Source organism: Zeus faber (genome assembly GCF_960531495.2).
Source record: "Zeus faber genome assembly, chromosome: 9".
In the NCBI taxonomy this organism is placed as follows: Eukaryota; Metazoa; Chordata; class Actinopteri; order Zeiformes; family Zeidae; genus Zeus; species Zeus faber.
The window spans coordinates 20,801,592-20,829,401 of NC_137197.1; the positions used below are offsets into that span (position 1 = coordinate 20,801,592).

Here is a 27,810-nt window from a genome sequence, read left to right on the forward strand (position 1 = left end):
AGGAAAAAGGGGGATTAAAACGCAGCGGGCGGACGGAAAAAGACCCGAAAAAGTGTCGGTCAAACGCGCGTGGGTTTGCAGGAGCGAGACGCGCGCAGGGGGGTGCGAGGGGAGACCGAGACGGAGCGCAGTCAGACGGACACCGCACCAGACATGAGTCCGAGGTAAGATGCTCAACGCCCACGCCGTGGTCCCCGCTCGCGTATTTACCGACGGCACCGTGTTTAAAACACTGACACGTGTGGCCTGGAAGGGACGTGTGTGCGATCACGTTGTTGTTGTTTTTTTTGGGGGGGGGGGGGGGGGTGGTTGTTTTTTTGCAGGGGGCTACTTGTATGATGTACGACCATTGGAATCACATGGAAGTGTGAAAGGGAAACGTGGAAAAATTCAATGTCTTACAGGTTAAAGTTCCCCCGGGGAGGGTTTTTTTTTTGTTTCAATCTCATCTTCTGAAATAATAAAGAGAAGCTGCAACATGTGTATACGTGGGTGTCATTCTCAGTAGCGCATTTAAAATATTTTATTTTGTCTTGTTTTATCTTTATTAATTGATCTCATATGGTCTGATGGGCCGCTTTGTCCTAAGGATATGTCGCGTAGCGTTAAAACAAACATTTGATCGTGTTTATTATTATTATTATTATTATTATTATTTTTTAAATACTTCCCTCATCCCTTGGAATCCCTCGAAAGGGTATTTTATTTGAAAATGTAGGCATCGTATCGGTGTGAAGTATAGGCCTCAAACACGGCAAATATGCACCATGCACCTTATCCAGCAGACAACAGGTGTTTTACCTGAGAGAGAGAGAGAGAGAGAGAGAGAGAGAGAGAGAGGAGGGGGGGGGGGGAGGGAGAGACTGTCACCCTTTTCCTCCTCTTGGGATTCAAACACTCAAGAGTCCTGTTCCCCCTTCTTCTTTTTTTTTTTTTCTTCTCCTTTTTCTTTTTTGCTCCAAACTTTTAATTTTTTTTTTTCAACAACAATTTGACACAAGGACAGACAGGCGGCAACAGGACGGACAGACAGCGACAGCGATGCATGCACGCGGACGAGCAGCAGCGGCGGCGGCGGCAGCAGCGGCGGCGTTAACCAAAACCAGACACGTTTATAAAATGCCATTTGTAAGCACTTATTCTGTTGTATTCGTTAAGTTAGTCCTACACCCCCCTCCTAAACTCGACGCACTGGAAATAACAGCCATTGCATAAACCTTTATCTTGAAACATCTTAAACATATCGCGCCAATTTGCAAAAACATTTTTTTTTTCTCCTTTTTTTTGGGGGGGGGGGGGGGGCGGCTACATTTCTTACTTGTTAAGTTGAGGTAACGTTAAAAAAAACAAAAACGTAACTAGAGCATTATTTAAGTTAATCAACCGACTTTTTTGGGGGGGTTTCCCCCATTAAAGTGGGTTTTGTGACACTCTGTGGAATACGTTAAAAATAAAATCAAATCGCGCCTGTCCCTTTAAGATGATGCGTTCAAGTTCAAGTCGGGGTCAGGCGAAGTTCCTGCCCTCGGTTTTACCTTTTGGGTTTTATTATAGTCCGGGATCGCACGGGGCGCTAAACGTTCCCTTCTCATTAAACACAGGCCCGTGTCACAAACAGCCCGGGGGAATGAGCGGCTCCGAATACAAGTGGAACGACACAAATAAAACAAAATAAAAAACAAAAGGAGAAATCGGGGGGTAGTGATACTTTTTATGGCAAGGGATGCGGCACGGAGGGGAGTGGACACCGAGGAGCGGGGAGGGGGTGAGGGGGGGGGGGGTGAAGGGGGAGGCGGGCCGGCGGTGGGCGGAGGACGGAAAGGACGGACGGACGTGAGGAGCGAGCACGAATTCATATCAATTAATAATAAAGAGGAGTTGGCAGACGCGCCTGGAAAACTGGCATGGTGCTCCGGAGGCTGCAGGCGAGGAGCGTCGCGGCGTCAGAAATGAGTCCAGGAGGCTGTAGAGATGATCATTAAGGGAGACTTAGAGCGGATGGCACAGCACATCGGGCACGCAGGTAAGACACCAAAAAAAAAAAACCGGCAACCCCCCTCCCACCCAAAAAAAAAAGAACAACCAAAAAATAATAATAATGTTTAAATAGGGGGATTTGGTCGACTTCAGCAAAAAATGTAATGTAATAATAACCGACTTTTGCTTTTCGTCCGCTTTTTTAACCTTTGAGTTTCAAATGGTACGTCGATTTTTATGTAGCCTGCCAAAGGGGTATAAGTGTTCTCGAATATACATATTCATTGTTATATGGCGTGGTTGGTTCTCTTTAATTACTATTTTTTGGCTATAATTTTTTGTTATTTAATTTTTTTTTTGTAAATACTTGTCGTTTGATCTTTATGATTTTTAAAATAACTGTATATACATATATATATATATATATATATATATATATATATATATATATATATATATATATATATATACATGTTTCGGTCTACATTAATGCATAACTGGCGTGATAAAATACGACTGCAACCATACATAGAATTTAACTAAACTTGAAATATATATATATATACATAAAATAAAAAGTCTTGTTCCTCCTGGAATTCTATCTACAAAAGAGGTTTTGGGTTTCCAGGGCGAGTCAGCCTGTTTCGCTCTGCAGAATGTTAAATCCATTTGCTCCGAGGTCACAGTTCGCGATGGATTTCAGAAAGCCTTGTTCCATAAATTCAAATTTTTTTTTTTTTTTAAACTGGTGCATTTAAAAAAAAAGGGGGGTGGGGTGGGGAAGAGACTGCTTTCGTTTAACCCCGTCCACGCAGAGAGGATTGTTTCATGTGTGGCTGCAGGAGAGAGATGCTTCCCTGGGCTGATGACAGCGGAGAAGGGTCCAGCTGCCTGTTATTACACCTTTCCACTCTCCCTCCGCGTGGACGTGATTTACACGCTGTCGGTCTTGGCTGAGATAAGGATGGATGTTGCTCCCCGACGCCCCTCGTGTTGTCCGAAATGGGGTTAAATACAGTAGAGACGGACACCAACGTTTGAGTTGTTGTTATACGTATACTTTTTTTTTTTTTTTTGCACAATTGCGTAATTAATCAATCAATCAAAAAAAAAAAAAAAATGCGTCCTCTTAGGTCTTTCAAAACCGTGCCTTGAATCTCAATCGATCCCCAATTCGGGTCATTGCGTCCCGACACTGAAGGGGTTTCAGACGCGCGTGTTTCTGAAACAGTCTGGGTTGTTTGTGTGGCTGTATCTGGATGGTTCATGTTGCGATGAGTCCTTTTGGAATTAATTCTACCGTTTGACAAAATATATTCAATAAATAAAACATACGCACGCACGCAAACACACACACACACACACACCCACACACACACACGCGCGCGCGCACACACACACACACACACACACAACGCCTGTCTAAATTCTGCGACGCGTCGATTTAAAGTTCTTACACGTCAACTTCTGCAGAACTCGATCAACGATCCAAGATGCGAAAGATTTGCTCGAAGCGTATATAATGCACCGTTTCACATCATGCAGTGAAAGGCTTTTCAGGCTTTTTTTTTTTTTCAACCCCAGAGACGGTGCTGGGCAGAGCGTTGCAGACAGTAAAGTAAAAATAGGAAAACAATTAAAGAATAGGTATAAGAAATATATATACATATATCCACCATTGAAATCATACCAGCAATCAACAGCAGAAACTTTATATATATATATATATATATCCACACACACACATATTTGTGTACGTTGTGCAATAATTGCTGTGCAATGTTCGAGAACTGAGGATAGTAAATAAACATCAAGGAATACTGTACAGATGTACAACTGAATATAAAATGCGTAGAAAGTATTAGAACAGTGAGGTGAACACAGTATTTATGAGGTGAGTCCTGGATCAACCTGCATCACAGATACAGATGTGTATATATTTATATATATTTATGTGTGTGTGTGTGTGTGTGTGTGTGTGTGTGTGCGCGCGCGCGCGTGTGTATATGTGCGTGCATGTTCGTGCGTGTGTATGTGTGCGTGTATATATATATGATCATATGATCTTTACCAGCAGGTATTTTGATTTATTATAAAAGTGATGGAATTGAGTGCTTTGCTCTCAGAGATTTGGGGTCTTTCCCCCCCCGGTGAGACCCCCAGAGAGCCTCCTTAGGTTGGTCTTTCAGGCTAAACTGCAGTTATTCAATTTACAAGAGCGTCGGTCCGTTTGACCCGCGGCTGCAATCGACCTTATTTGTCCACACGATGGTTATACGTTGAACACAGTTTGTTAATTTATGCACCGGGAGATATTTCAGCACGTTTCACGCCTTTAACAAGCGAGGAATGCCAAACACGTAAATACTTAAAAAAAAAAAAAAAAAAAAAAAAAAAAAAAGAAAGATCCAAATAACGCTTTTGTCGAGGGTTTTCAAGTCACGGTTGACGTGTTTTCATATAAAGAAGTCAGTTAAAACGTAGAAATGATGTAATTATTATTATTATTATTTTTTATTTTTTGCGTGAAGCTTCATCAGGACCAGTGGTAAAAAAAAAAAAAATTAGCAGTCCCTGCCATTCAGTCCACATGGAGATGTTAACTTTATTTAGGGCTATTCGCACAAATGAAATGGCGCATTTGAACAGAAGAGGGCTTTCCTGGTTAACCTGCTGCGACAGGATGCGGTGCAGGGTAAACACTGTTCACACTTAATCTGAAAGCTGATTTTCTCACGTGCCTTGAACCCACAACACTTCAAATGTTCATTAATACGCTCAATACATACAAATTTGGTAAAAAAATAAACTTTATATAGAATAAATTAATTTATAAAAATACATGTAAATGATAGGTAGTATAATATATATTTTATATACAAAATTAATAAAGTAAATTTTACATAAATTAATAAATAAATACATATATTTAAAATATCAAAAATAAATGTAGAATGTGCTGCCTTTAAAAACGAGTGGAATAGTTATAGGTCATGTTGGTCGTATCGGTCTTGTGCAGTTAAACATATGAGTCTCTGCACACTAGATCAGGGCTAAAGTGCACGGAGTGTGTGTGCGTCAGTTCTTGTAGAATACGTTCACCCAACGTGACATTCACCCAATGCCCCCTGCAATATCGCTAAGCATTGGGAGTGTGATCAGTCTCTCAAAATGTCACCCATGCATTATGGAATTTCAGTAATAGGCTATATGGTAGATGTGAAGCACCAGGCGTTTTTGCATCTGACCAGCCGGGGATAGGAAAGCAAAGAGGCCAAGGTCCTCGAATGATAAAGATGCGATTCCTGCAAGAACAAAAACAACAAAACAACCACGACAAAACGCTGCTGTCTCCTAGATGAATATATGAGCTGTAAAAAAACAACAAAAAAAGTTAACAATCTCCTCTTCCTCAATTACATTTCCGAGGAGGATACGCAAAATGAAATAAACAATGTGTGGCTTCAGTCGTGTCAGTGCGAGGGGATCTTTTTATTTAGTTGCCTGTTTCCCATAATGAGCATTGGGCCTGTTCCTAAGGGACAGATAGATGTCAAAACTAAAGTATCCTCCACAAGAGTGTTTGCACACTGCATCCTGACAAAAAACAAACAAACATGTGGTTTACTTAAATACTCTGTAATGCGCTGCAACACACAGTAACTAGCACATCGGTGTGCGTGGGTTTAAGTGTGTGCACAATTACAGCAGAGTTCATCTAAAGCTCAATGATTGAACCATCTAATTTTACCGTGATTTATACCCGCACACGCATCGTTCCTTATATGACTGGGCAGAACCGAAGCTGAACGCCCTATCTGTTTTTGGATGTGTCTTCTCCCCACAGGTTTATATCTGCTGTTCATCATACTTGCAAAACATTCACTCTTGCTCTGTTTAAAATTCGGCACAGCACGTCTGGAATACTTTATCGAGAAGCCAGAAGCTAGAAAACACATATATCTTTTTTTTTTTTTTGTGTTTGCTTTATTGTCGTGCACTTCTGTTATCTTGTACCTCCTTCACCTTTCTTAAGATGAAATGTTGTATTCACGTATACCGTCCTCTCCAAAAAAATGACAACATTTACAGGAGGATTTATTTTATTATTTTTCTTTAAATTGCGTTAGATATTTAAAAGAATCATGAAGGCTGTTACTTATCATTAACAATAATATGGTATAATGTTATTCCATAATGACTTACACTTGACAGCAACTATATTAGGGTAACAGTTGTCAAATTTCCCGGCTGGTGGGAAATCAATCTTACATATATTTTTCAAGAAAATATACTTTCATTGCATAAATCAATGAAAGCGATCTGAAGTAACATTACGATTGCTAATGCAGTGTTTTCACTTGTGCATTGACGATTATGCTTGTAGTGATAGGCTGTGTAAGTATGCAAATGTGATTGCTTAAAATATGCGGACAACTAGACAATGTTTATATTTATATCTGTTTTTGCAGGTGGCGGTCTGAAGACGATGCTGGATGCCATGGAAGTTCCAAGTCATGCTAGGCATCTTCTCCTGCAGCTCAATAGCCAGCGCACCAAGGGCTTTTTGTGTGATGTCATTATTGTGGTGCAGAACGCCCTGTTCAGAGCTCACAAGAACATTCTGGCAGCCAGCAGCCTCTATCTGAAGTCCCTGGTGGTCCATGACAATCTTATCAACCTCGACCATGAAATGGTGAGTCCGGGGGTCTTCCGGGTGATTCTGGACTACATCTACACGGGCCGTCTGAGCGAGGGAGACCCCACCTCGACCACCGAACCGAGCCTCTCAGCTGTTTTGGCAGCCGCCAGCTACTTGCAGCTGCTTGACCTAGTAGCTCTGTGCAAGAAGAAGCTTAGAAGGAATGGCAAGTACCCTCCTCGCCCAGCTCCTGCGTTTCTGGCCTATGCGAAGATGGGGCCGAACAGCATGGGTTTAGGGAGTGGTGGCAGGTATAGAATTTCTACTCCTGTCATTCAGTCCTGTCCCCCAGGGGGAATTGTGAACAGCCACACACCTCGTGCACCACCACTAGAGGACCTTTCCCATTCGTTGGCCATTCATGCTGGGGAGCTATATGCTCCCACCTCTGCCCAGGGATCTCAGGTCTTCCCATCCCCACAGCCAACTCTACCTGCCCAACTTGGACTGCGCTCAGCCCACCCTGAGAGGAACTGCTCCCCCATTTTTGGCCTCGACCTCTCAAAGAAAAGCCCTAATTCCCAGTCTCAGCACATGCCCTCCCAGTCCCATTTAGCAGGCACTCTACCACACAATGATGAGGAGAGAGGAGGTGATTTCAGTGGCTGCACCAGTCCCACACTTGGGGCCAATGGAAGGGCATACCCTTCAGAAAAGATGGAGACTGCTGACCAGGCAGGTTCTGTCCCTCCTCCCCCCTTCCCCCATCTCAACCCGTCTCTGGGTCCACACCTCCCCCACCTCCATCGCTCTAGCTCTCAGAGCACTGACCACTACCCATGCCCCCCTAGCCCTGACACACCCACGGACGCAGGAGAGACTGGCAGGGAGATGGGCAACATCTACCGCTGGGTAAAACATGAGCCGCTATCGTACACAGCTGAGGATGAGGAAGAGGATGAAGACGAGGATGAGGGCGGCGGAAATGGTGACCAAGGCCACCACCAGCACCACAACCACCACAAGGCTGGGGAGGAGAGTGAAGGGGCAGATGACAAGAGTGGGTCAGGCAGCGAGGAGACTGGCAGCAGCGAAGGCCGTCCGTCCCCCACTGGAAACATGCGGCGATTCCACATGCCTTACGAACCAGAGAGCTTTGGGGACAACTTGTACGTCTGCATCCCCTGTGACAAGGGCTTCCCGAGCTCTGAGCAGCTCAATGCACACGTGGAGACACACACAGAAGAAGAGCTGTACGGCAACTGTGGTGGGGAGATGGGAAACAACAACAACGCCAACAACAATAGCAAAAACCTGAGCAGCAGTGCCAACGGTTACGGGAGCTTGAAAAGCAGCGGCAGCTTGAATAGTCTGTCCCACCTGGAGAGTAAGTCCAGCCAGGGCCTTGGCTCCGGCGGCCTGGGGGAGATGCTCCGGCCCTACCGCTGCTCCTCCTGTGAGAAGTCCTACAAGGACCCCGCCACGCTGCGTCAGCACGAGAAGACCCATTGGCTGACGCGGCCTTATCCCTGCAGCATCTGCGGCAAGAAGTTCACCCAGCGCGGCACCATGACGCGCCACATGCGCAGCCACCTGGGCCTCAAACCTTTCGCCTGCGAGTCCTGCGGCATGCGCTTCACCCGACAGTACCGCCTCACTGAGCATATGCGCATACATTCTGGAGAGAAGCCCTACGAGTGCCAGGTTTGCGGCGGAAAGTTTGCCCAGCAGCGCAATCTCATCAGCCACATGAAGATGCACAGCAGCGGCGGGGGGGCCACGGGCTTGTCTGCGGACGGGAAGCTGAAGCTGGACTTTGCAGAGGGGATCTACCCTCTGAGTAAATACACAGCGGAGCACCTGGGCCTGAAACAGGAAAAGGCCAACGAGCTTCTCATTCAAGCCCAACAGCACCTGATCGCCGATGCCAAAGCCATGGAGAGCCTCTACCCGCTGTCCAAACTGGCCGCAGAACACCTGGGCCTCACCCATGACAAAATGGACGTCCTGGTCCAGCCCCTCCCGCCCCTCCCCCAGTCTCTCTCTGAGGCCCGCACCATTGACCGCTACTCGCCCAGCTAAAACACAACTTGTGTCAGTGCCAACAGCTCATAGATCTTTGTGCACCTACGACTCGCAGTATTCCAATGACATTCACCTGAACTTAATAACACTCCTGCACCTCAGACCCCAAAGCCAAAGCGTATCAGTGTTGTGATGCACGCAGAACCCGGTGGACTGTAAGTGCCTTTCTTTGCATCCCTCATTATGTATCCGAGTCCTCCTTTCAAAAGGGAGAACCATGTGACCAAGCAACAGTCACTCAAAGCAGTGCAGTATTTATGTACAGTATATGCAAGCAAACGTCTTTTTCTAATTACAGCCGTTGAGCCTAAGCTACAAATTGAAAACCCAAATCAATTTCCTTTTTTATTTATTTTTGAAGTTGTGAAATCCAAAGACAAACTTTTGCAAGGAAATGTTGCAAGTTGCCCCACGAACCTGTGTGCCCTTAACTGTTGTATGTATACCAAAAATAAAACGGGGGAGAAAAAAAAAAGCACATGAGGACAAGATTCACGACCCAAGCGGAACTTTTTACTAAAGGAAAAGCAAACTCTTCTGGACTTTAAAGTAACGGGAGGAATTTTCCTTTTTTTTTTTTTTTTTTTTTTTTTTGTGGGTCGGGACAATTTCAGTCGCTCTGCAGCGCTTCGCAAACGCGCTCCTGCCTCCGTAGCCACAAGCCGATGGCTCAACATCGGCAGCGATCGCTCCAGCATTTAGGTAAAGTGATCTTGTGGTTTATTTTCTTCCTAGTTGTCATGACCAGCGCCGCCTTATCCTGGTTGTAGATCACAGCTCACATTTGACATGACATGGTAGCTCATGCACTCCTCCACTTTGTGCCTGATCTGTTGAACTCCCTATTGCGTAAACTTTTTGAGATGACATTCATTGCCTTCAGATTTCTTTATTTTTATTTTTTTTTTTACTAAGAAAAGCGGCAAGTACGGCCCAGTGATCTCATAACTGGGACGTGATTGCGCATACCCAAATGATGATGCACTAATCCCCGCTTAAGAGTTCGAGCGCAGCTTGCGATGCAGATGAAGCTCGGGCGTCGCCTCTGACATTGTATAATATTTACAGCCGCGGAGGCGAGGATGGCAAACAGGGGCCGTCCGCGGTGGAAATGCGTCGGCCGCTCGCAATCGATGCGAAATCATTGGAATCGTCGGTGATTTATTAGTCTGAAGCTCGTTGGACAGTAAGCAGTGACCTCTTATCGGTCATGCCCTCCTACGCAGTCTCTCGCCTTAGAGCCCCTCGCTGCCGACAGGCCAAAGTGTGTGCTTTACACCATGTGCGCTGATGAAGACAGCCTCTTCAGCGCGCACGCACACACACGCGCGCACACACACACACACACACGCGCACACACACAGAGTGAGCAAGTTGCTAATCTGTTGATAATATGAACACAGAGGGTCTGCGTGCCCTCCTTAGGAGACAAAGGGTGAACAACGCACCCCAGCTGCTGGGCTGCAGTAATCCCTGTGAAATCTTGCTTTCTCCCCGACAATTTACACTGCCCGCCGGCCCCGACGCTGCATTTCACGGCTGCCATCTTAGCCCTTCTGATCCTTATTAACGTTACAGCCCGGCCAAGCACACACACCTCCCGAAACTGCCCCCCCCCCCCCCCCCAACCCCCACCGGCCGCCCGCCCCCTCCCGTCGCTGGAGTCACGCAGAGAGAAAAGAATGACACGCTTTTATGTGGGCCGAGCAGCAGTTCCTCCCTGCGAAACAAAAGAGCACTTAAAGGTTGTGTGTCGACGGCACATTTTTTTTCTGTCTTTTTAAAATCGTCTATTCCAAAGAGCACGTTGGTCTTTTCCTCTTTTCTTTTTCTTTTTTTCCTCCTCCACTAGTCGTTGTCTCAGATTAGAATTTGCTGACCACTATAGTGCCAATGTCAACCTCAGTGGGTGAATGTGAAGACTAAAGCCATGAATGCACTGTGATAGATGTAGTGACTCTTCAGAGCTTTAGACAAACAGTGGCTTAAAAAAAAAAAAAAAAAAAAAAAAGAAATCGTACACATCTTGCTTACTTTTGGGATTGTTTTTCTTTCTTTTTAATTTTTTTTTTTTTTGAAATGTATAAATAATTTAAGGGCTTTGTATCTGTAGCATATGATCATATCAAATATGTTGTCTTGTTTAAATTTTTTATTTTTTTTTATTCCCTCTCACATCATTTTCTTTGCTTAAAAATTAGTTTGAACTCAAACAGTGCTCGTGAAACCGGTGCTTACCTCAGGACTGAACCCAGCGTGGGGATTCGAAGCTTTAGGGAAAAAAAAACAAACAAACAGCGACAAACACAAGCAAATATAATCCCACACACACACACACACACACACGCACACGCACACACGCACGCATGCATGCACGCACACGCACAGACACACACACACACACACATACACAGACACACACACACAGTTAATGTATTTTGTTTGTTTTCCTTTCAACGGGACACTCGTCCTGTGTTAAACCTGTGGTATTTTTTTCTTACAGTTCTTTGCTTGTTACAGTTGTTTGGTGGAGAGATGATAATATGTGATATTAACATTTTGCTTTGTCTTTATTTGAATATGTATTTTTAACCTTTTGTTTTTATTTGTATTGTCCTCAAAGAGGCTTGTGTGGGTCTGACCAACTTCAACATTATTATTATAATAATTATTAATCGTAATAATAATAATATTATTAATAATAATAATTATTAATTATTATTATTATTATTATTATTATATGGAAGTGTCATTTCGGGTAGCTTTACAACGTGACTAGTTTTGAATTCAGCTTCAAATATTTCTGAGATGTATTCGTGGTTCCCGTCGAACACAGTTAGGGCTGCAGGCATATCATCAATGACAGGTTCTTCTCCCGCAAAAAGTGACGTTCCGTCGGTCAGTCGACCAAACAACACGTTGGGTGGCTCCGTCTGCCATCCCACCCCCACTTGTTTGTCCCGTCCCTCTCCAGGTTTTCCGGGAACTTTTCTTTTTTTTTTTTGGCAACGTCAGGATCGGACTAAGAGCCGTCGCGGACGCGGGCTCTATCCGGCGGCCCTCCTGGAAGGCTGGGAAGCCGGTGCGGCGCGCTCCCTAATTCTTTCAGGACCGTCATGTTCTCAGTCGGGGGAGGCGGCGTCGTCTCGGCCGCGGCCGTGCGGACGCTCGTCGCAAATACGGCGACTGGCATGAACCGATTTTGCTTTTTTCGCGGCTGACTTTTTCGGAGGGGGTGGGGGCAACTGTCAATCCGTCTTCTCTTTTTTCCTTTCGAACAGCAAAAGGCAAGGGCGATTAAGTGCAGGAAGAGAGAGTGGTGGTGATGCCTTGAGAATGTTTTGTTTTTTAATTCCCTCATTTCTGATTCTGATCTGGGTGTGTAAGTGTGTGTGTGTGTGTGTGTGTGTGTGTGTGTGGGTGGGTGGGTGTGTGTGTGTGTGTGGCTATAGAAGGGGAAGCGGTTTGTGTGTCCCCAATGCTATTTGAGTGTATGAATGGCTGTTAATGTATGCCATGGGAATAGCGCTGGTGTGAAGGAGACGAGCCGAGGAGCAGGAAGTGAACCTCTTCTGGCGAGTCTGCCGTGCTGAACGGGAAGTGCAACGTGTTTCTGCTCAGATAGAAAGACGGAGAGAGAGAGGGAGAGAGAGAGGGGGAGAGGGAGAGAGAGAGGGAGGGAGGGGGGGCGGCGGGGAGAACACAGCGGGGTGGACCGAGGCCATTGTCTCGATATAAAAGCCAGTTTTGACTTCTAAAACTCTCCATTCAGAAAAGGAAAAAATAAATAAAAAGTAGACGGTATCTTCTGCTATTTCTCCCTCCATTCCCCCCTCTCCCCCCCCCCCTCTCTCTCCCCCGCTTTTTCATCTCGGGTCACCGTCGCGCGGTGACGCTGCACAGAGTCAGCGTGGGACGTTCCCCGCGTTCCGTTCACCTTTTTAGTTGAGCGGAATTCTTTCGGATGTTTTTTTTTTTTTTTTTTTTTTCTGGCTTCCGTGTCTTCAGTGTGAGGTTGAGGGCGCCGGTGTCGATCAAAACCAGAGGCCGTGCTCCATGTTTGATTTTTGCCACTAAAGTTGATGTGAGACAGGAAATTAGAGCATCTGCGTTTCAATGTGTTTCAGTGGAATCTACCACTTAAAACCCCGAATTCAGCAGGTCAGCAGTTTGAACAGCTAACCCGCCGTAACGTGTAGAAGGCATTAATACAACCCCGAATAAAGCAGCGACAGAACACGAACAAAGCCTCCCAAAATTTAAACAAATTAATTGAAAAAAAAAAATAATAATAATAATTGGCACTTGTTCATAAATTGCAGTTTTGAAATCGATTTTTCTTAAATTTTTTCCAATTTAACTTCATGATACTGGCAGTGTGATACGAGTTATGCTTTTATGCGACTTACGTCTGTGATAAAGGGGTCCACGTTAGTTTTAAGGACCAAAGAGAGTGTTAATGTCCGAAAACCCCAAAAGCTTTCACACCAGCGCTGCCCTGTGACCCGCACGGTGACATCAGGAGTGGGTAGGGAATAAGGGAATAACCGACTATTCTAAAATGATGTGTCCACGTGTGTGTGCTGTGCCTTTCAGTTCCTTTCAGCGCATTTCCAACGATGGAACAGAAGAAAGGGTGGGAGAGAGAGAGGGGGGGGGAGAGAGAGAGAGAGAGAGCGCGAGAGAGAGCCCGAGAGTTGACACTTTTAAAGAGACTTTATTACACACAGCTGCTTTACATTTATTTCCCCCCAAACTGCACTTTTCTGGCAAAATCACAGAATTAGGGTTTTTATTACCCTTGCGACCCAAAAATCCTTAAATTGCCTTCCTTCTCACACTCGGTTTCCTCCTCTCGCTGCTCCCTCCATCCAGTCGGCCGCAGAGCTCTGCTCTACCTCCCGTGCTGCCTCACCTCTGGCTGTCCCTCCTCCTCCTCACACTCCACACTAACCACAAGCTCCCTCTCTCTCGCCCCTCTCTCTCTCTCTCTCTCTCTTTCTCCCCCCTCGTCCCTCTCTCTCTCCCTCTCCCTTCCTTCCCCCTCTCTCTAGCTCTATATCTCTCTCTCTCTCGCGCGCGCGACTCGCTGCAGGCCTCCAGCTGTTTTTCATGCTGGAGAAGAAGAGTTGTCTAAATGTTTATGTCAGAAACTTCTTTCTCTTTCCTCAGCGCCGTGATCAAAACAAGAAAAGAAAAATGCACTATGTGGCATGTGTTAAAACACACCAAAAAAAAAAAAAAAAAAAAAAAGAAAAGCGCGGCAGGCCAAAATATTGAAACCCTGAATCCTATTCCAGACGTCTTTTCGCTCCAGGAAGATTAAAGACAGTCGTACGGTCGTAGAGGAAACACAGGATAATGTGAGGGGAAATGTTCAGGGGGGAAAATACGCTCACTAAGATGCCAGTAAAGTAAACATGTATGAAATTGCACAATTGAGCCGCCGCCACCGGCCAAAACTCGTGTGTCGGGACGGGGGGAGAGAGAGAGAGAGAGAGAGAGAGAGAGCGCGAGAGAGAGAGAGCGAGGGAGAGAAATAGCGAGCGTTCCATTGTTGTGATGTTCAAAACACCAGCCTTTTCTCGCCTGCCTCACCCCCTCGCTGCCTTTCTTCCCCTCCGCCAGGATGGAACCTTAATTCAAGGAAGTTTATTTTAATCTTTTTTTTTCGCAGTAGCGCTTGATTGCCTCGCGTCACCGTGCGTCGGGTGTTATTTTTTTTAAATTTTTTTTGTTTTAGGGCGACGCCCGTGTCAGCGTGCCCTCCGATAAGGCGTCGCCCCCAGCCCCAGACAGAGCAGCGTTCGCCCCGATCAGCACGTGACCCACGGCGGGCTCTTTGTAGTGGGACGGGATGCGGCGGCCGAGGCCCTTCCTGGTTCCTGATCCGTACGGCTTCCAGGTTGCGCGCCGTTTTTTTATTTTATTTTTTGTTGTTGTGTTGTTTTTTTCCTTTCCCTTCTCTGCCACAGTCCTGCAAAGACAAAAATGGCACACAAAAAAAAAAGTTTTTCTTTTTGTTATTTTTTTTGCATTTTGGAGAAAAAGTAGAAGCGGGCAGCGATGAAGCAATAAGATGTCATTGTATCGCTTACACACACACGCGCGCACGCACACACGCACACACACACACAGCTGGATTGCAGGCCGCCGCTCCAGATTAGGTCAGATTTAATTAGGCTACAGTGCTCTGTTTGGAGTGTCGCTTCCACTAGAAAGAGTCATTATTATAAAGGGATGTTACTAATGGCTTTTTACTCAACGGACACTCACCCCACCCCCTCGGCCCACCCCCCCACCCCCCACTCCCGAACCTGTGCCAGAAACCTATAGAGCCTCAGGGTCCTCACACACAGAAGTACACAGAAACGGAAATTTACGCAAAAGCAATAATTCTGGTTTTCGCAAACGTTAACGTGCTAAACAAAAACATACAAAGATTGTGATCGAATGGAGATCACTGTAATGTTCTGAGGTGGCAGCCGACCCAGTTACTGGTCGTCGTTTTAGGGGTAATGAAAGTTCAAAAAGGAGCATAAAAATAGTCTTCCGTGTCGTCAGTAGCACAAAATGAAGTGCGACATAAGATGGAAGAATATGATATTGCGATATCTCGCAATATATGCGATAGAATATGAATTGCGATAAAAATTGGATCGATCAATGGATGAATTAGAAATTTGAAATAAGAAAATCTTATTTAAACAGACCAAAAGCACAAACAATGTTTCATTGTGCATATTGACATACCTTTTTGAAATAACCAAGGGCAGAATACATACAAAAATTACATTAAACCAAACAGTATTTTTCTACAATTCATTGTCAATATTGATCTTATTTTGCTTTTGTGAAATGAATGTATTTATTGCATGTCAATGTGTTTTATAGGAATTTCTTTCTGTAAATTTAAATCATGTTTTTTTTTTGTTTTGTTTTTTTTAATAATTGTTTTCGCTAATCCTGGTGTCTTTATAAATCATGTTGATAAGGCTTTTAATTTTTCTAAGCCAATGTGAAAAATGTCATGTTTATGTTTGTAACTATACCCAAAATCAACTTGGCAATAAAATTAATTGCATAATGGTTCCACAAGGCATGTGTCAATGTATTCTTATTTATTTTTCAGTCTTGTTTCAGAAAATTAAATATGTGCACTCAAGTTAACCTTCATCTACTTGAAAATATGAATATCTTACAATTCACATTCTTTGAAAGACAAGAACAACAATGAGAATAAAACGAATACACTATATATTTTAAAATATATATATCTTTGACGGAATATAACATTTTGATAATTTTTTCTCAGCATTTCAAGATTATAAAGAGATTTGTGACATTGGAAATATATTTTGTGTGTAATATGAATTTTTACATCAAAAGATCAACTTCACATTAAAGTCTGTGATGTGACCTACTGTCTGAGCAGTGACATGTTCAACTCAACCGCATTTTTCTACTTACATACAATTCTGATATACGCGCTCCCATATGGAGACAGTCCACATGCAACCATGAACAGATCCATTATTCTGTCAGCAGGAGAAACACCAGCCAGATATACTCTCTCTCTCTCTCTCTCTCTCTCTCTCTCTCTCTCTCTCACACACACGCACACGCACAAGCGCGCACACATACACACACACGCACACACACACACACACACACACACACGCAGTGTGTGAAAATAACTTGATTATCCGAAACAGAAACGTAGGAAATCACGCTGCCTTCCATATGCTTGCTGTGAATTAAGAGACCCGCGGACATTACAGTAAGCAAATTTGATTTTTTTCCTTCCAGGTTCCCTAAATCATGAACATCCATATGTACCACAGTGACTTCCTGAAAGACTATTTGCTCTATAACTATAAGTATTTGGATAATGCAGCAGATCCATGCTTGTGTACATCCGAATTTCAACTCAGCTGCAAATGTATGATGAATGATGTTTAATAAAAAATCAATAAAAACAGTTAAAAAAAGAAAAAAAAAATTAAAAAGACTATTTGCTCGAATTTAAAAACTCTTATGACAAGCAATTATTTTAATTAATTCAACTAAATCAAATTGTCATTTGATTTAATGAATATGGACATTGACATTGTGGATGACACAAGTGAGGCCTCAACTCAGCCTCACCCTCCATTGTTTGCATCAGGTTTGCATAAGCAGGAATGGAGACATCAGCGCCCACAGTTACAGTTGCATCGCACAACGATGTCACCACATCTGCTGCTTCCTCTGCCTTGTCGCCTCCCCGCCGCTCTGCTGGATCCCTAAATGAAAAGGGTTTTCGGGTGTCTGGTGTCGAGAGCCACTTTCGCATGTATTCACAACAATCAAACACTCGCACAAGTGCAGAAATGCACGCGAAGCTCACACACCCTTGCATGCACCCATGTGCTTTCGCCATTCACAAAATCAGGCACACCACCCGTCACAGTAAACGTCGGTATAATGATTTAAGAGTCCCAATCTCAGCATGGTGTCCATGTCGGGGTTGGGATGGACGGGGAGCGATTGATTCATTCATGATGGTGGGTTGTCCTAAGTTTCTAAGGCTTTAGACGGAGAATGCGAAGAGACGATGGACTATTAGACAGCCAAGCGTTCCACGGTGAAATGCTGTTTGCACAGTAGGCTGACTCTGCGGTTCTCACATATTTGAAAGACGGGGTGGATAGGGCGCTTGAGTACGTGGCAAGGAGTGAACTGTATCTGTGTATTTGTTTGTGTAGCGGAGAGACCGATAGAGAGAAAAATGGGCGGGGAGCGAAAAAAAAAAGAAAGAAAGACACCGTCACCCCTTCTGTCATCGGAGGGGTGTTGGACCTGTGTGAGAGTTTTGCATGGGTGGAACCCCCCCACCAATGACATGCCCACCCTTATTCTCGTACATCCTGTACCTCATGCCGTGTATCAGTTTCTCCACGCTCCTCTTCCTCAACCCTTCCTCAGCCTCTCTCCCCCATTACTTCTCCCTCTGTGGACTCCTGCTGAATGGAAAACAGCTGGAGCAGGGACTGCCCTGAGCGTATTATGCCCAGTTTAGTGAATTTCCCCTTTCTACCTCTCCCCTCTCCTCCCCTCTCCTTCTCCTCCTCCACACTGTCCAGTGAGCTCCCTCACTCCCTGCCCTCATTTGAGGTGGGGCCGCGCAGCTGAAACAAAAGAAAAACATCTTGTATGAGAACATGTTTCTCACCCACATATGGTACTCTCTCCCTCTTCCTTTCTGTGAATTCATTTCCCAACCCTACTCCCCAGTGAGACTTTGTGTGTTATGACTGGTTCTCCTTTTGACAAGTTGAAAAAGGCTGAGATATTATACGGCTGAGCCATAGAACCAAATATGCCTAGCGGCGCGGGGGAAAGCTAGGTAACAGAATGTCTCGGAGTGATTATCGGGTCCTCCGGCCAACACTAGGTACACAGGGGTAGTTGTCGAGCTCAGGACAAAAACAGCCACAAATGCTTGAATGTTTGTTGGTTTTGTTCTTTTTTCCTTTATCAGGAACATTCGGATTGATTAACACATTCTTGAGTGCCGGGAAATAAGATGAAGCCGGCGTTCACTTTGACACGTTGTCAATTACATGCCCTCAAAAACAAGTGGGTTGGTGTATTTACAGACATACACACATATACCGCTACCCAGCATTGGAACACATATTGCTATCTTCAGAATCAGCTGCCGCTACATTTTTCACTGAGATCTTACTACATCTGTCATGATAAGAGATAATCTTGAGAGTATATTTTCCGACTCTGTCCAATTCTGTCCAAACTGATCAATTCATCAATTCATACAGAGGTACGGGTTGTTTATAGCTGCTTTCTGGAAACCCTCAACTTGGAGCATTGGGAGGGGATAAAGGAAGCACAGGATGAAGTGTTATCCATCTGGTGGGGTGCTATTCCAATAAGTAAAACTCCTGGCCCTGGCATCGCAAATTGGCTGATAACATAAATGGTTGGGGACTTTGTTTATGCACCAAGTCCCTTCTGGGATCCATTACAGACACGAGGCTTTGGTCAAACGAAATCAATGCGCTCCAGTCCGGAGCCACCAAGTCATCCCTGTAGGCCAAGAAACCAAGGATCCAGCCACCTGTTGCCCTGCTTTTGAGAGAGGATGACCCACATCTGGACACCCTGAGTAACATCCAATTATCACTCTCCATTATGGATGCCTGGATTCAGGCATTCATCCCAAGTTCAGCCCCAGCAGTTTTCTGTGTGCTGGCTCCAGCCTGTTTGCATCTGGCAGCAATGGTTTCTCCAAGCCCTTCTAGGAGAGCTTCGGACGATACTGGGATCTACCATTGCTGACACCCATTGCGGCTTGGTTTCATGAAAGGAAAGAGGTTCGGCCACCCACACCACGGTGAAGAGCTTCCAATGAATGAAAGGACCCCAAACGAAGAGCTCCTTTCTGCAGAAGCCCCAGTCCTCAGAGGGTGTCTTAAGGCTGGAGCACACGTTCCGTCTGGCCAGAATGTCAGATTAGCCTGCGACAACAGACCCTTGGCCTGCTGCTTGTTGAACCATCAATTCGTGGCTTGCCAGCTCTCACGAAGAAACATCATCACTGACAGATCCAGAGCCATCCCGTCAAGACCGTCTTGGCTGCTGGCAGCACTGTCACTCTTTCTGAGCTCTAACCAGATTGCCCAACCCAGAGAGTTCTAGTGGGAGGGCTGCATCTCTGTATTACTTCCCTCTGCTAAATGCAAATGCCTGGCTACCTGGTGTGGCCTTACATCATTGTGGAGAATGTTAGCCGAGTCAGGGAAGTGGAAACCAGTTTAAGTCTATGACATCAACCTCCTGAAGTAGTGGATCAAACCAGAATCGATTTTTTCCGCCCTTGCTACCACTATACCCGCTCCCTCAGCAGCTGGAGAGGAGGTCTGACTCAGTGAACACCTGGCCCCCTTCAGTAGTCTAAGGTAAAGACCTTCTGATGGAGGTCAACCAATTCAGGGAAGTGTTTTTTTTCAACCCAGGGCTGGACCCACTTGGTCTGTGGGTTTTGAAACACTGTCTGTCCACCAGCACAGGCTTGACAGGCCATGTCATCAATGATATCACCCTGATCAGCTGACAGTCAACTGACTATTGCCAAGCAAGTTCTCATCATGTTCATGTGGGTTAAACCCTAAAATACATGCATGACAGGTTCACACTTACATAGTATTTTAAGGTTTGGATAGTTTGGGTAAATCTATAATAATACTTACTCTCCCCCCACAGTTCATTTATTGCATAAATAAAATGTGTATATATATATAAAACAAAATTACTTAAGAAATTCTAGTTCTCACTGAATCTTTATATTACAATGTAGAAATAATGACGGTAATATAATTTAATATATTTTGTCCTACTACTTTCTGCGGGCGCTGCACGGGAAAGGCTGCGGCCTGCGGAGCAGTCCACTGTGCAATGAGGTTCGATGCCATCTGTGGCTCAATGAAAGTTTTGACCACTTTATCGGTATACCCTATATCTTTTAGTTGTTTTTTTCTCTATCTTTTGAGTTCAATAGGAATTATAGAACCGTTTTTGTCAACGTTTGTAACACCTTATTTGTACAATAAATTAGTCAAAGTTTCAACAAGTTGCTTTTGGAGTGCATTTTGAAAACCACAGACTGCTGCTCGTTCCACTACCTACAGATGCCACGACAGAATTAATAATTATAATTAAAATGTCAAAATATTATTTACAGATCACTGCAAAGTCTAGGCCTGAAACCCCTTATAAATGCTCATCAGTTGCACCAGCTCTTTGAAGACGATCGCGCTCTGCCTGCCTTTTTTTGCTTTTTCTTTTTGGTTTCGTGCAGTTACTGCCAGGTTTCTGCAGACGGTAATACCGTCACTGACTGCGTTTGGCTATTAGCGCCGGTGTTTATGAATTGGTCGCCATTTGCAATGAGGCTCATTTGCATAGAAAGGGGTCAATTTTGCACCAAATGCATGCATAATACCTCAGCTAAATACACACAAGAGCACCGCCGCACCAAGATGCTATTTGCCTGGCAGCGCAGTTTGCGGTGCATTTCACCGTTTGTGGGTTTGTTAATTAGACGCTTGTTTTTTCTGTTATTTACGCCGGTTTAGCGGTCGCAAAAGCTGTGCAATCACTTTGTGAATTCGCCCCTGAGTGTTTTCCCCTCTCTCTCGCTCTCTCTCGCTCTCCCTTTCTCTCTGCATGTGGTTAGGTTGGTGATGAGATGGGTGTGAGGGTAATTGTGATGATAACAAGTATGTATAGCCACTAGTATAGCAACAAGCTCAGGGTGATATATTTGTGTGAGTGTGTGGTGTGTGTGTGTGTGTGCGCGTATGTGTGTGTGTGCCAGTGCAATTCCGCACCCTCGCCTTAAGTCAAATGCGGGCACCTACCCTGGTAGATCCGCCCATCCTGTTTCTCTGAGTCCACACAATGCTACGCACTCTCTTTTACGGAGGCACAGGAACATGCAAATACGATATGAAACATTTGTCAATCTTAAAACAAATGATGTTTGATTTTATGAGAAAGGAGAGTAGCGGGGGTCCTTCTGCTGCAAAAGAGAGGTGAACCACAGAAGGAGTGCACGCAGCTCAAGATAAGAAAAACATGACTTTAGGCCACAAAGGGTGTCATAGGCAAGGTGTCTTGCAAGATCAAGGTCCAGGCAACCTTGTAAGGTTTGAGAATAAATTAGTCATATATAAAGCTAAAGCATTATGCGCACAAGTTTCATCTCATTCTTACACCTACAGTTTGTAGGTGTAAGATATAACGTTTTAAAAGCAAACTTTAGACCATATAACAACATTTCCTGCCTGAACAACCTGACTTTGGTTTTCACACCCGTAACCAAACACAGGTGATATAAAAAGCAAGAAAATGTCTGTGTTATGCCAAGCCTAGTTAATCCTTAGTAATCAGAGGCTCCAGTGGTAAGAAGAAGAAGAATCTTTGTTTTGTCACACGGCACACACACACACACCACAACACATGCACTCATGCGGAGACGGCGACCAACAGACACACACACACACACACACACACACACACACACACACACACACACACACACACACACACACACACACACACACACACACACACACACACACACACACACACACACACACACACAAGCACATGCTTCAAATGGTACACTGCTGTTCTGAAATAGCAACAAGCCGACTGCGATGCACATGGTTCCATCCATGTGGCAGAGCTCGCCATCGGCACAGCAGTTGTCTGAATTAGTCACTGACAGACGCCGGAAGCATCGAGGCGAGAAGCGCAGATGATAAACCAAACGGGTACTTTACAGTTTGAATTTGCAGATGCAGCACAAGGGGAATGCGGCAGCCAAGCAAGCCTAGGCAGGAACCCCTGGCCTGGAGGGAGGAAGGCCCAGGGCCAATCTGGCTGGATCACACACGCACACACGCACGCACGCACGCACACTTTCTGTCCTCCCATGCAAACGCATGCACAATTAAAATACACGAGCAGTGCAGAAGATGTAGAAAATGTGTGTACGACAACACCAATTAAATAATGACGTCTTTATCTTTGCAGAAAGGAGGTGGACTGCATGCCAACGAAGGACTGAAACTAACGAGCTGGCATGCACACACTGGATCACAGAGAAGGACCGGGTGCCTGCGTGTGAGGTTTTGTTTGTGTTTGGAGCACATTAGCGCATGTAGGGAGTGTGTGTGTTTATGTACATTTGTGCGCAGTGGGTGGTGGCATAGAGAGGGAGCCGGAGAGAGATAGACAGAGAGAGAGAGCAACGATAATACGTTTACACAATCCGCTCTCTTTTTTCCAAATGTTTTCCAATAGGAGTGAGAATGAATTGGAATGTTATTGGAAATGTGATGCTCCAATATGAACATTTTTTTTGAAGTTGTCCCCTTCAACATACATCATCAGTCTAGTTTGTGCGGAATCCAACATAATGTCCGGTGACTGTGTGTGTGTGTGTGTGTGTGTGTGTGTGTGTGTGTGTGCTTGACCTCCTCAGCCAGGAGTTACATGGTTAAAAGCCATCCATTAGTATTTTGTTAACTATTACAAGGATCATATATCACAGAGTGCTTCATCACTTTCATTTTGTCAGCATGTTGGTAAGTGTGTGCATGTTTTTAAGTGTGTGTAAGTGTGTGTGTGTGTGTGTGTGTACGTGTGTGTTTTATAGTTAAATGCAGTGTCAAATCTCAAATGATATCTTTTGCAAATGATAACAAAATATGAATGCTTCAGACGGATAAAAAAAAAAGTAAAATATATAAGCACAAATAATTTGCGGCCGTGGACTCTATGTGCTATGGAGAGTTTCTTTTTTTGTGTATTACTGGAAGATGAAGTTTGTGCGTGTGTCATCCAACTTCAGATTAGTTCCCCCATTAGCCCCTGTGGCTGGTCGGCTGTTTAGACACAGTGTAAACACTCAGAGTGGGATGGTCCCATGTCCACTCTGAGGGCTCCATCCTCAGCCTCCTGATAACACACACAGACACAGACAGACACGCATATGGTACCATAGACACATAACCACAGCCTCCCATACAAATGCACACACACAGACACACACACACACACGCGCACACACACACACACGCACACACACACACACACACACACACACACACACACACACACACACACACACACACACACACACATACACATTAGACACAGTTTCTATGTATCACTATGTATTTTTCCATCTGTTTTTATGTGCATGTCTTTCCGTACACGTGGTCATGGTTTTGTGTGAATTTGTGTTTTTGTGAGTGTTTGCACATGTTTTTACATTTGTGTGTGTGTGTGTGTGTGTGTGTGTGTGTGTGTGTGTGTGTGTGTGTGTTTGTGTGTGTGTGTGTGTGTGTGCGTGTGTGCCAGGGCATCTCCTGTGAGAACTTTTCTTCTCCTCCGTGCCCTCCCATGCTCTCCTCTTGCGTCCTCACTTCCTGTACCAGCTGTGGCTCGTCTCCCGGCCTCCGCTCCCCGTCTCCCTCTCTCTCTCTCTCTCTCTCTCTCTCTCTCTCTCTCTGTTCCTCTCACTCCTCTGTTCTTCTTCTATTCTGTCATATCTCTTTCCAGACAAAGGGAACTTTCCCAGAATCCTTCCCAGAAAGTTTTTTGTTCGTTTTCTTTTTAATGATTCATATTCGCCCAAACATATTTGTTAGTTACGTTAATTTTCTTTTCATCTCCGCAAATCACTCAACGTGCTGGCAAGAGAATACAGAGGTACCGGAGAACGTCACGTCCGAGGGGGAGATAAGGCAAGTGAGAATTTGAGAAAGTGGTGGAAATAACTATCGCGTTCAGTTGGGCTTCGGTGAAACTCTTAGAAATGGTGACCGTAATGACACAGGGCGTGTGTCACTGCACCCATAACAGGGTTGACATGCGGAGCGGAGTTCAAATTCCCGATCTGCAATGCCAATCTTTAATAGTCATCCAAAAACCCTCAGAATAACTATGTCCCTTGTGTGACCAGTGGAATGTCGAGAGTACAACACTGTGTAAAAAAAATACATTTATGGCTGCTGCCAACACCCTTCTTCAGGGGATAACCGTACCTCACTCTGATCAACTGAACACCCCGTCATCACGGCTCCTCCAGGAGGGGGGACAACCACCCGTGGTGCAATGGTGACCTTTTAAACTGGTGTGAACTGCCACGAACCTCACCTCCGTCTACGTGTACCTCCAGAGTGTACTGGTTGAACTGGTCGAAGCAGTCGCACCGGGGGCCGCCGTGGGACGAGGACATCAAAGTGAGCGGACATCTTTGGACAGCCTCTCCGAACCAGTTTGCTGGCAGAGGCCGCAACTGTCCGTGCTCAAAGTCACGTCGCGAAGAGGGAGAGCGAGGGAGGAATGGGGAGAGAGAGAGGGAAAGCAAACGAACCAGGGGTGGGGTGGCGGGGTGGGATGGGATGGGATAGGATGGGGGAGGGTTTGCTGAGGGCACAAGGAGCAGGACAGCGGAAGTGGAGATGAAAATGAAGAGCTGGGACACAATGAGATGCAAGCGGGGGGGGGGGGGGGTGGAGGGAAGGGGGGGAGAGGAGTCAGAGGACGAATGTGGGAAGAGGAGGGGAGAGAGGGGAAGGCAGGACGGAGGGTGTGTGCATCTGGCACTGGGAGGCAGGGGGAGATAGCGTGGGCCAGCCTGGCCGGACGTGTGTGTTTGTGTTTGACTGAAGAGGGATGTGAGGCAGAGGAGAGACCCCTCGCTGCCTCGGCTCGGCTGGAAGGCTGCCACGGCGAGATGGACACGGACACACGTGCACTGGACACACGCACGCACGCACGCACGCACGCACGCACGCACGCACGCACGCACGCACGCACACACACGCACACACGCACACGCGCGTGCACACACACACACACACATAAAAGCACAAACCCCTGCACACGTACTGTACATACACATCTCGACCCAGACGCAGTGATTTGTGTGGTAAATGGCGATGGACAAACTCAGGAATGTGGTGGAGAGCAGCATATGGAAGAAAAGCAGCGTTTGGAGGGAAGATGAAGGGATCTGTGAAATATCTACATTTTGAAGAAAAAAAAGGGAGGGGAAAGGATGAGGAGAAGAGAAGAGAGGGAAGGACAAGCAAAAGAAGTGAATAAAAGCGTAGGGAGAGTAAGGAACGAGAGAGGAGAGGGAAGGAGACGAGTGAAGAGGAGGGAAAATAATATATCACTAATATTCTATAAGTAGTAATATTAATAGATATTACTGTTTAATATCTTGTATATATTGAGCAAGACACAAGGAACACACGTTTCCTCAGCAAATCAAGAAATCCCTAAGTCTCGATGCAAATTTGACAGGATTACACTTTTCTGTGTTTCAGAAATCCCACCTTCCCACGCTTGTCGTGTCATGCACGTTGTACAATATTCTAACTTCCCTCGCCTCCATTTCTCCTAAAACCATTTCTGATGACTCATCAGGAGGGTTCGAGCTGTGGAGAGCGGAGCAGAAGCGAAGGGAAAGCACACTGTTATCACCCCCAGACCCTTGGGGTGATAACGACTGTAGGTTGTATTTTTTTTTTCGTGTGTTGTTTTGAACAAGCACCAGGAAAGTGACAGCGTCTCAAGGTTGCGGCCGTATCCCAAAACAGGATGGCCCCCGATCACCCCGTCAACTCCTGTTTGTGTCCTCCTGTCGGCGGCCGTGCCCCGGCGGCATGGCAGCAGGATAACGCCGAGAGCTTCGGCCCCAGATAACTCCCGCGCAGCGCCAACAGGGATGCAGCACCGCAGCTTACGTAACCTCCCACTAAGTGGGTCAGGCCGAGTTGGACACCACTGATGTAAACGTGTCTGTTGACAGGCAGCGACATCCCGTCCAAAAAGTGACGCACGCCTCGCTCTGAGTGGCATATTTCTGCCCTTTCGCGGCGTCATAATTCAGCGTCGCGGCCTCTGTCGTCTGAGAATTCCTTCACCCCGAGAGGCGCTTCCTGTCCTGCTCGACCGAGCGTCCCTATCGCCACGGAAAATACATCGCAGAGCCTGCAGGGGAATGGCTGAGCACTACGCTCTTCCTTATGGGGCTCCAGAGGCCAGATGGGCCCACACACATACACACACATACACACACACACACACACACAGACACACGCGCACACACCCACGTGCACATGCATAATTGCGTGCACGCAAACACACACACACACTGAAAATGGGAGAGGCAGTGCGTCCAATAATGGCCAGGGGAGTGTGTGCGGAGGGTGCGGGAGGATGGAGGTGGGGCGGGGGCGGAGGGGTGGATGGGGTCCATTGTTTCAGTTTGGAAGGCAGAAGTGTCGGGAAGGGGGGCGTGGGGCTGTGCGGGGTAAAGTCAAGGGGGAGCTAAATTTAGAAAACCTCTTCCCAAGTATTCCAAATATTCTTGCATGTATTTGTAATCTCACGTACGCAGCAATTGATTCTTGTCCAAGAATTACCTCAGACATTGATAGTTTGGTAGCTCGACGGTCAAAATTGTTCTGATTTATCAGTTCCCGCAATCGGATTCCTTTCAAACGCAGACGTGAAATTTTAAAAAGTTAATTAAATAATTAACATAAACCAGGGGTCTCAAACTCAAATTACCTGGGGGCCACTGGCTGGGTTTGCCTCTCCTATGTGGGCGTGTTGAACCGCAATGGTGCATTGCCGAATAAAACATCTGTTGAAAGCCACACATGACACTAAAAAATAAAATAAAAAATTATGTTTTGGTTTTACACTTTCAAAACATTATTAAGTGAAATTGCATGGATTAGCATTATAAATGTAAATTTAACTGCGGGCTGGATTTATTTCTAAGTACAATATGTTATAAACATGTAGTAGGCCGCATTCACTTGTTTTGCGGCCTCCATGTGTTTTGAGACCTGAGGTAAAAAAAACAAGAACGTTTATTATAATTTGTAATTAGTATTTTAGCATTTGTAATAGTTGATGGGTTCCACAAACTTGACTTCTCTTGAGCAATGGGTCCATGTTGAGGTGCATCGGGCTCAAACGAAAACAAAACGTGGCGTTTAAAGGGTTAAATCAGTGTGTGTAGAGCGTACATGTTGTCGGTCATTTCCTGCTGACTGCCCAACCCTGACCTGCCAGCCACACACACACACACACACACACACACACACACACACACGCACACACACGCACGCGCATGCACACACACACACACACACACACACACACACACACACACACACACACACACACACAGCTGACCTGCACTTCCTGTCAGACAGTGACACCCCCTCGGGGAGGGCGGGTCCGTCTCTGCTGCGTCCCCTCTGTGTTTCGGTCCCTGTTCCCCCGTTCCCTCGTTCCCTCTCCTCCTGTGGCTGCCGTCAGATGGAAACCTCATAAAACCAATTTTCGGGGATTTCCTTGTTTGGCAAAAAGTGACGGTCGAGGGTCTTCTTATTAACCCTGTCCACAGCTCACATCCCCCCGACCAATTAAATGCGTTAACTTGTAATTAAATCCTGCCTTTTGGGAGATTATAGGTTTCGTAAGACTCACTGAGTCACGTT

The 27,810-nt window shown here is 45.6% G+C and overlaps 1 protein-coding gene across 1 annotated transcript; it reads left to right on the top strand.

The window, feature by feature from the left end:
• Positions 1-1,936: 1,936 nt before the first annotated feature.
• hic1 (hypermethylated in cancer 1) lies at positions 1,937-9,195 on the top strand. Its single transcript, XM_080006264.1, has 2 exons — positions 1,937-2,023; positions 6,450-9,195. The coding sequence occupies exons 1-2, from the start codon at positions 1,972-1,974 to the stop codon at positions 8,699-8,701; spliced, it is 2,304 nt and encodes a 767-aa protein (XP_079862390.1). The 5' UTR covers positions 1,937-1,971; the 3' UTR covers positions 8,702-9,195.
• The last annotated feature ends 18,615 nt before the right edge of the window (positions 9,196-27,810 follow it).

Excerpts from the sequence above, each read along its gene's own strand:
- hic1 (XM_080006264.1), top strand. The coding sequence starts at position 1,972 with ATGATCATTAAGGGAGACTTAGAGCGGATGGCACAGCACATCGGGCAC. Across the intron at positions 2,024-6,449 it reads ACAGCACATCGGGCACGCAG|GTGGCGGTCTGAAGACGATG; the intron begins GTAAGACACCAA and ends CTGTTTTTGCAG.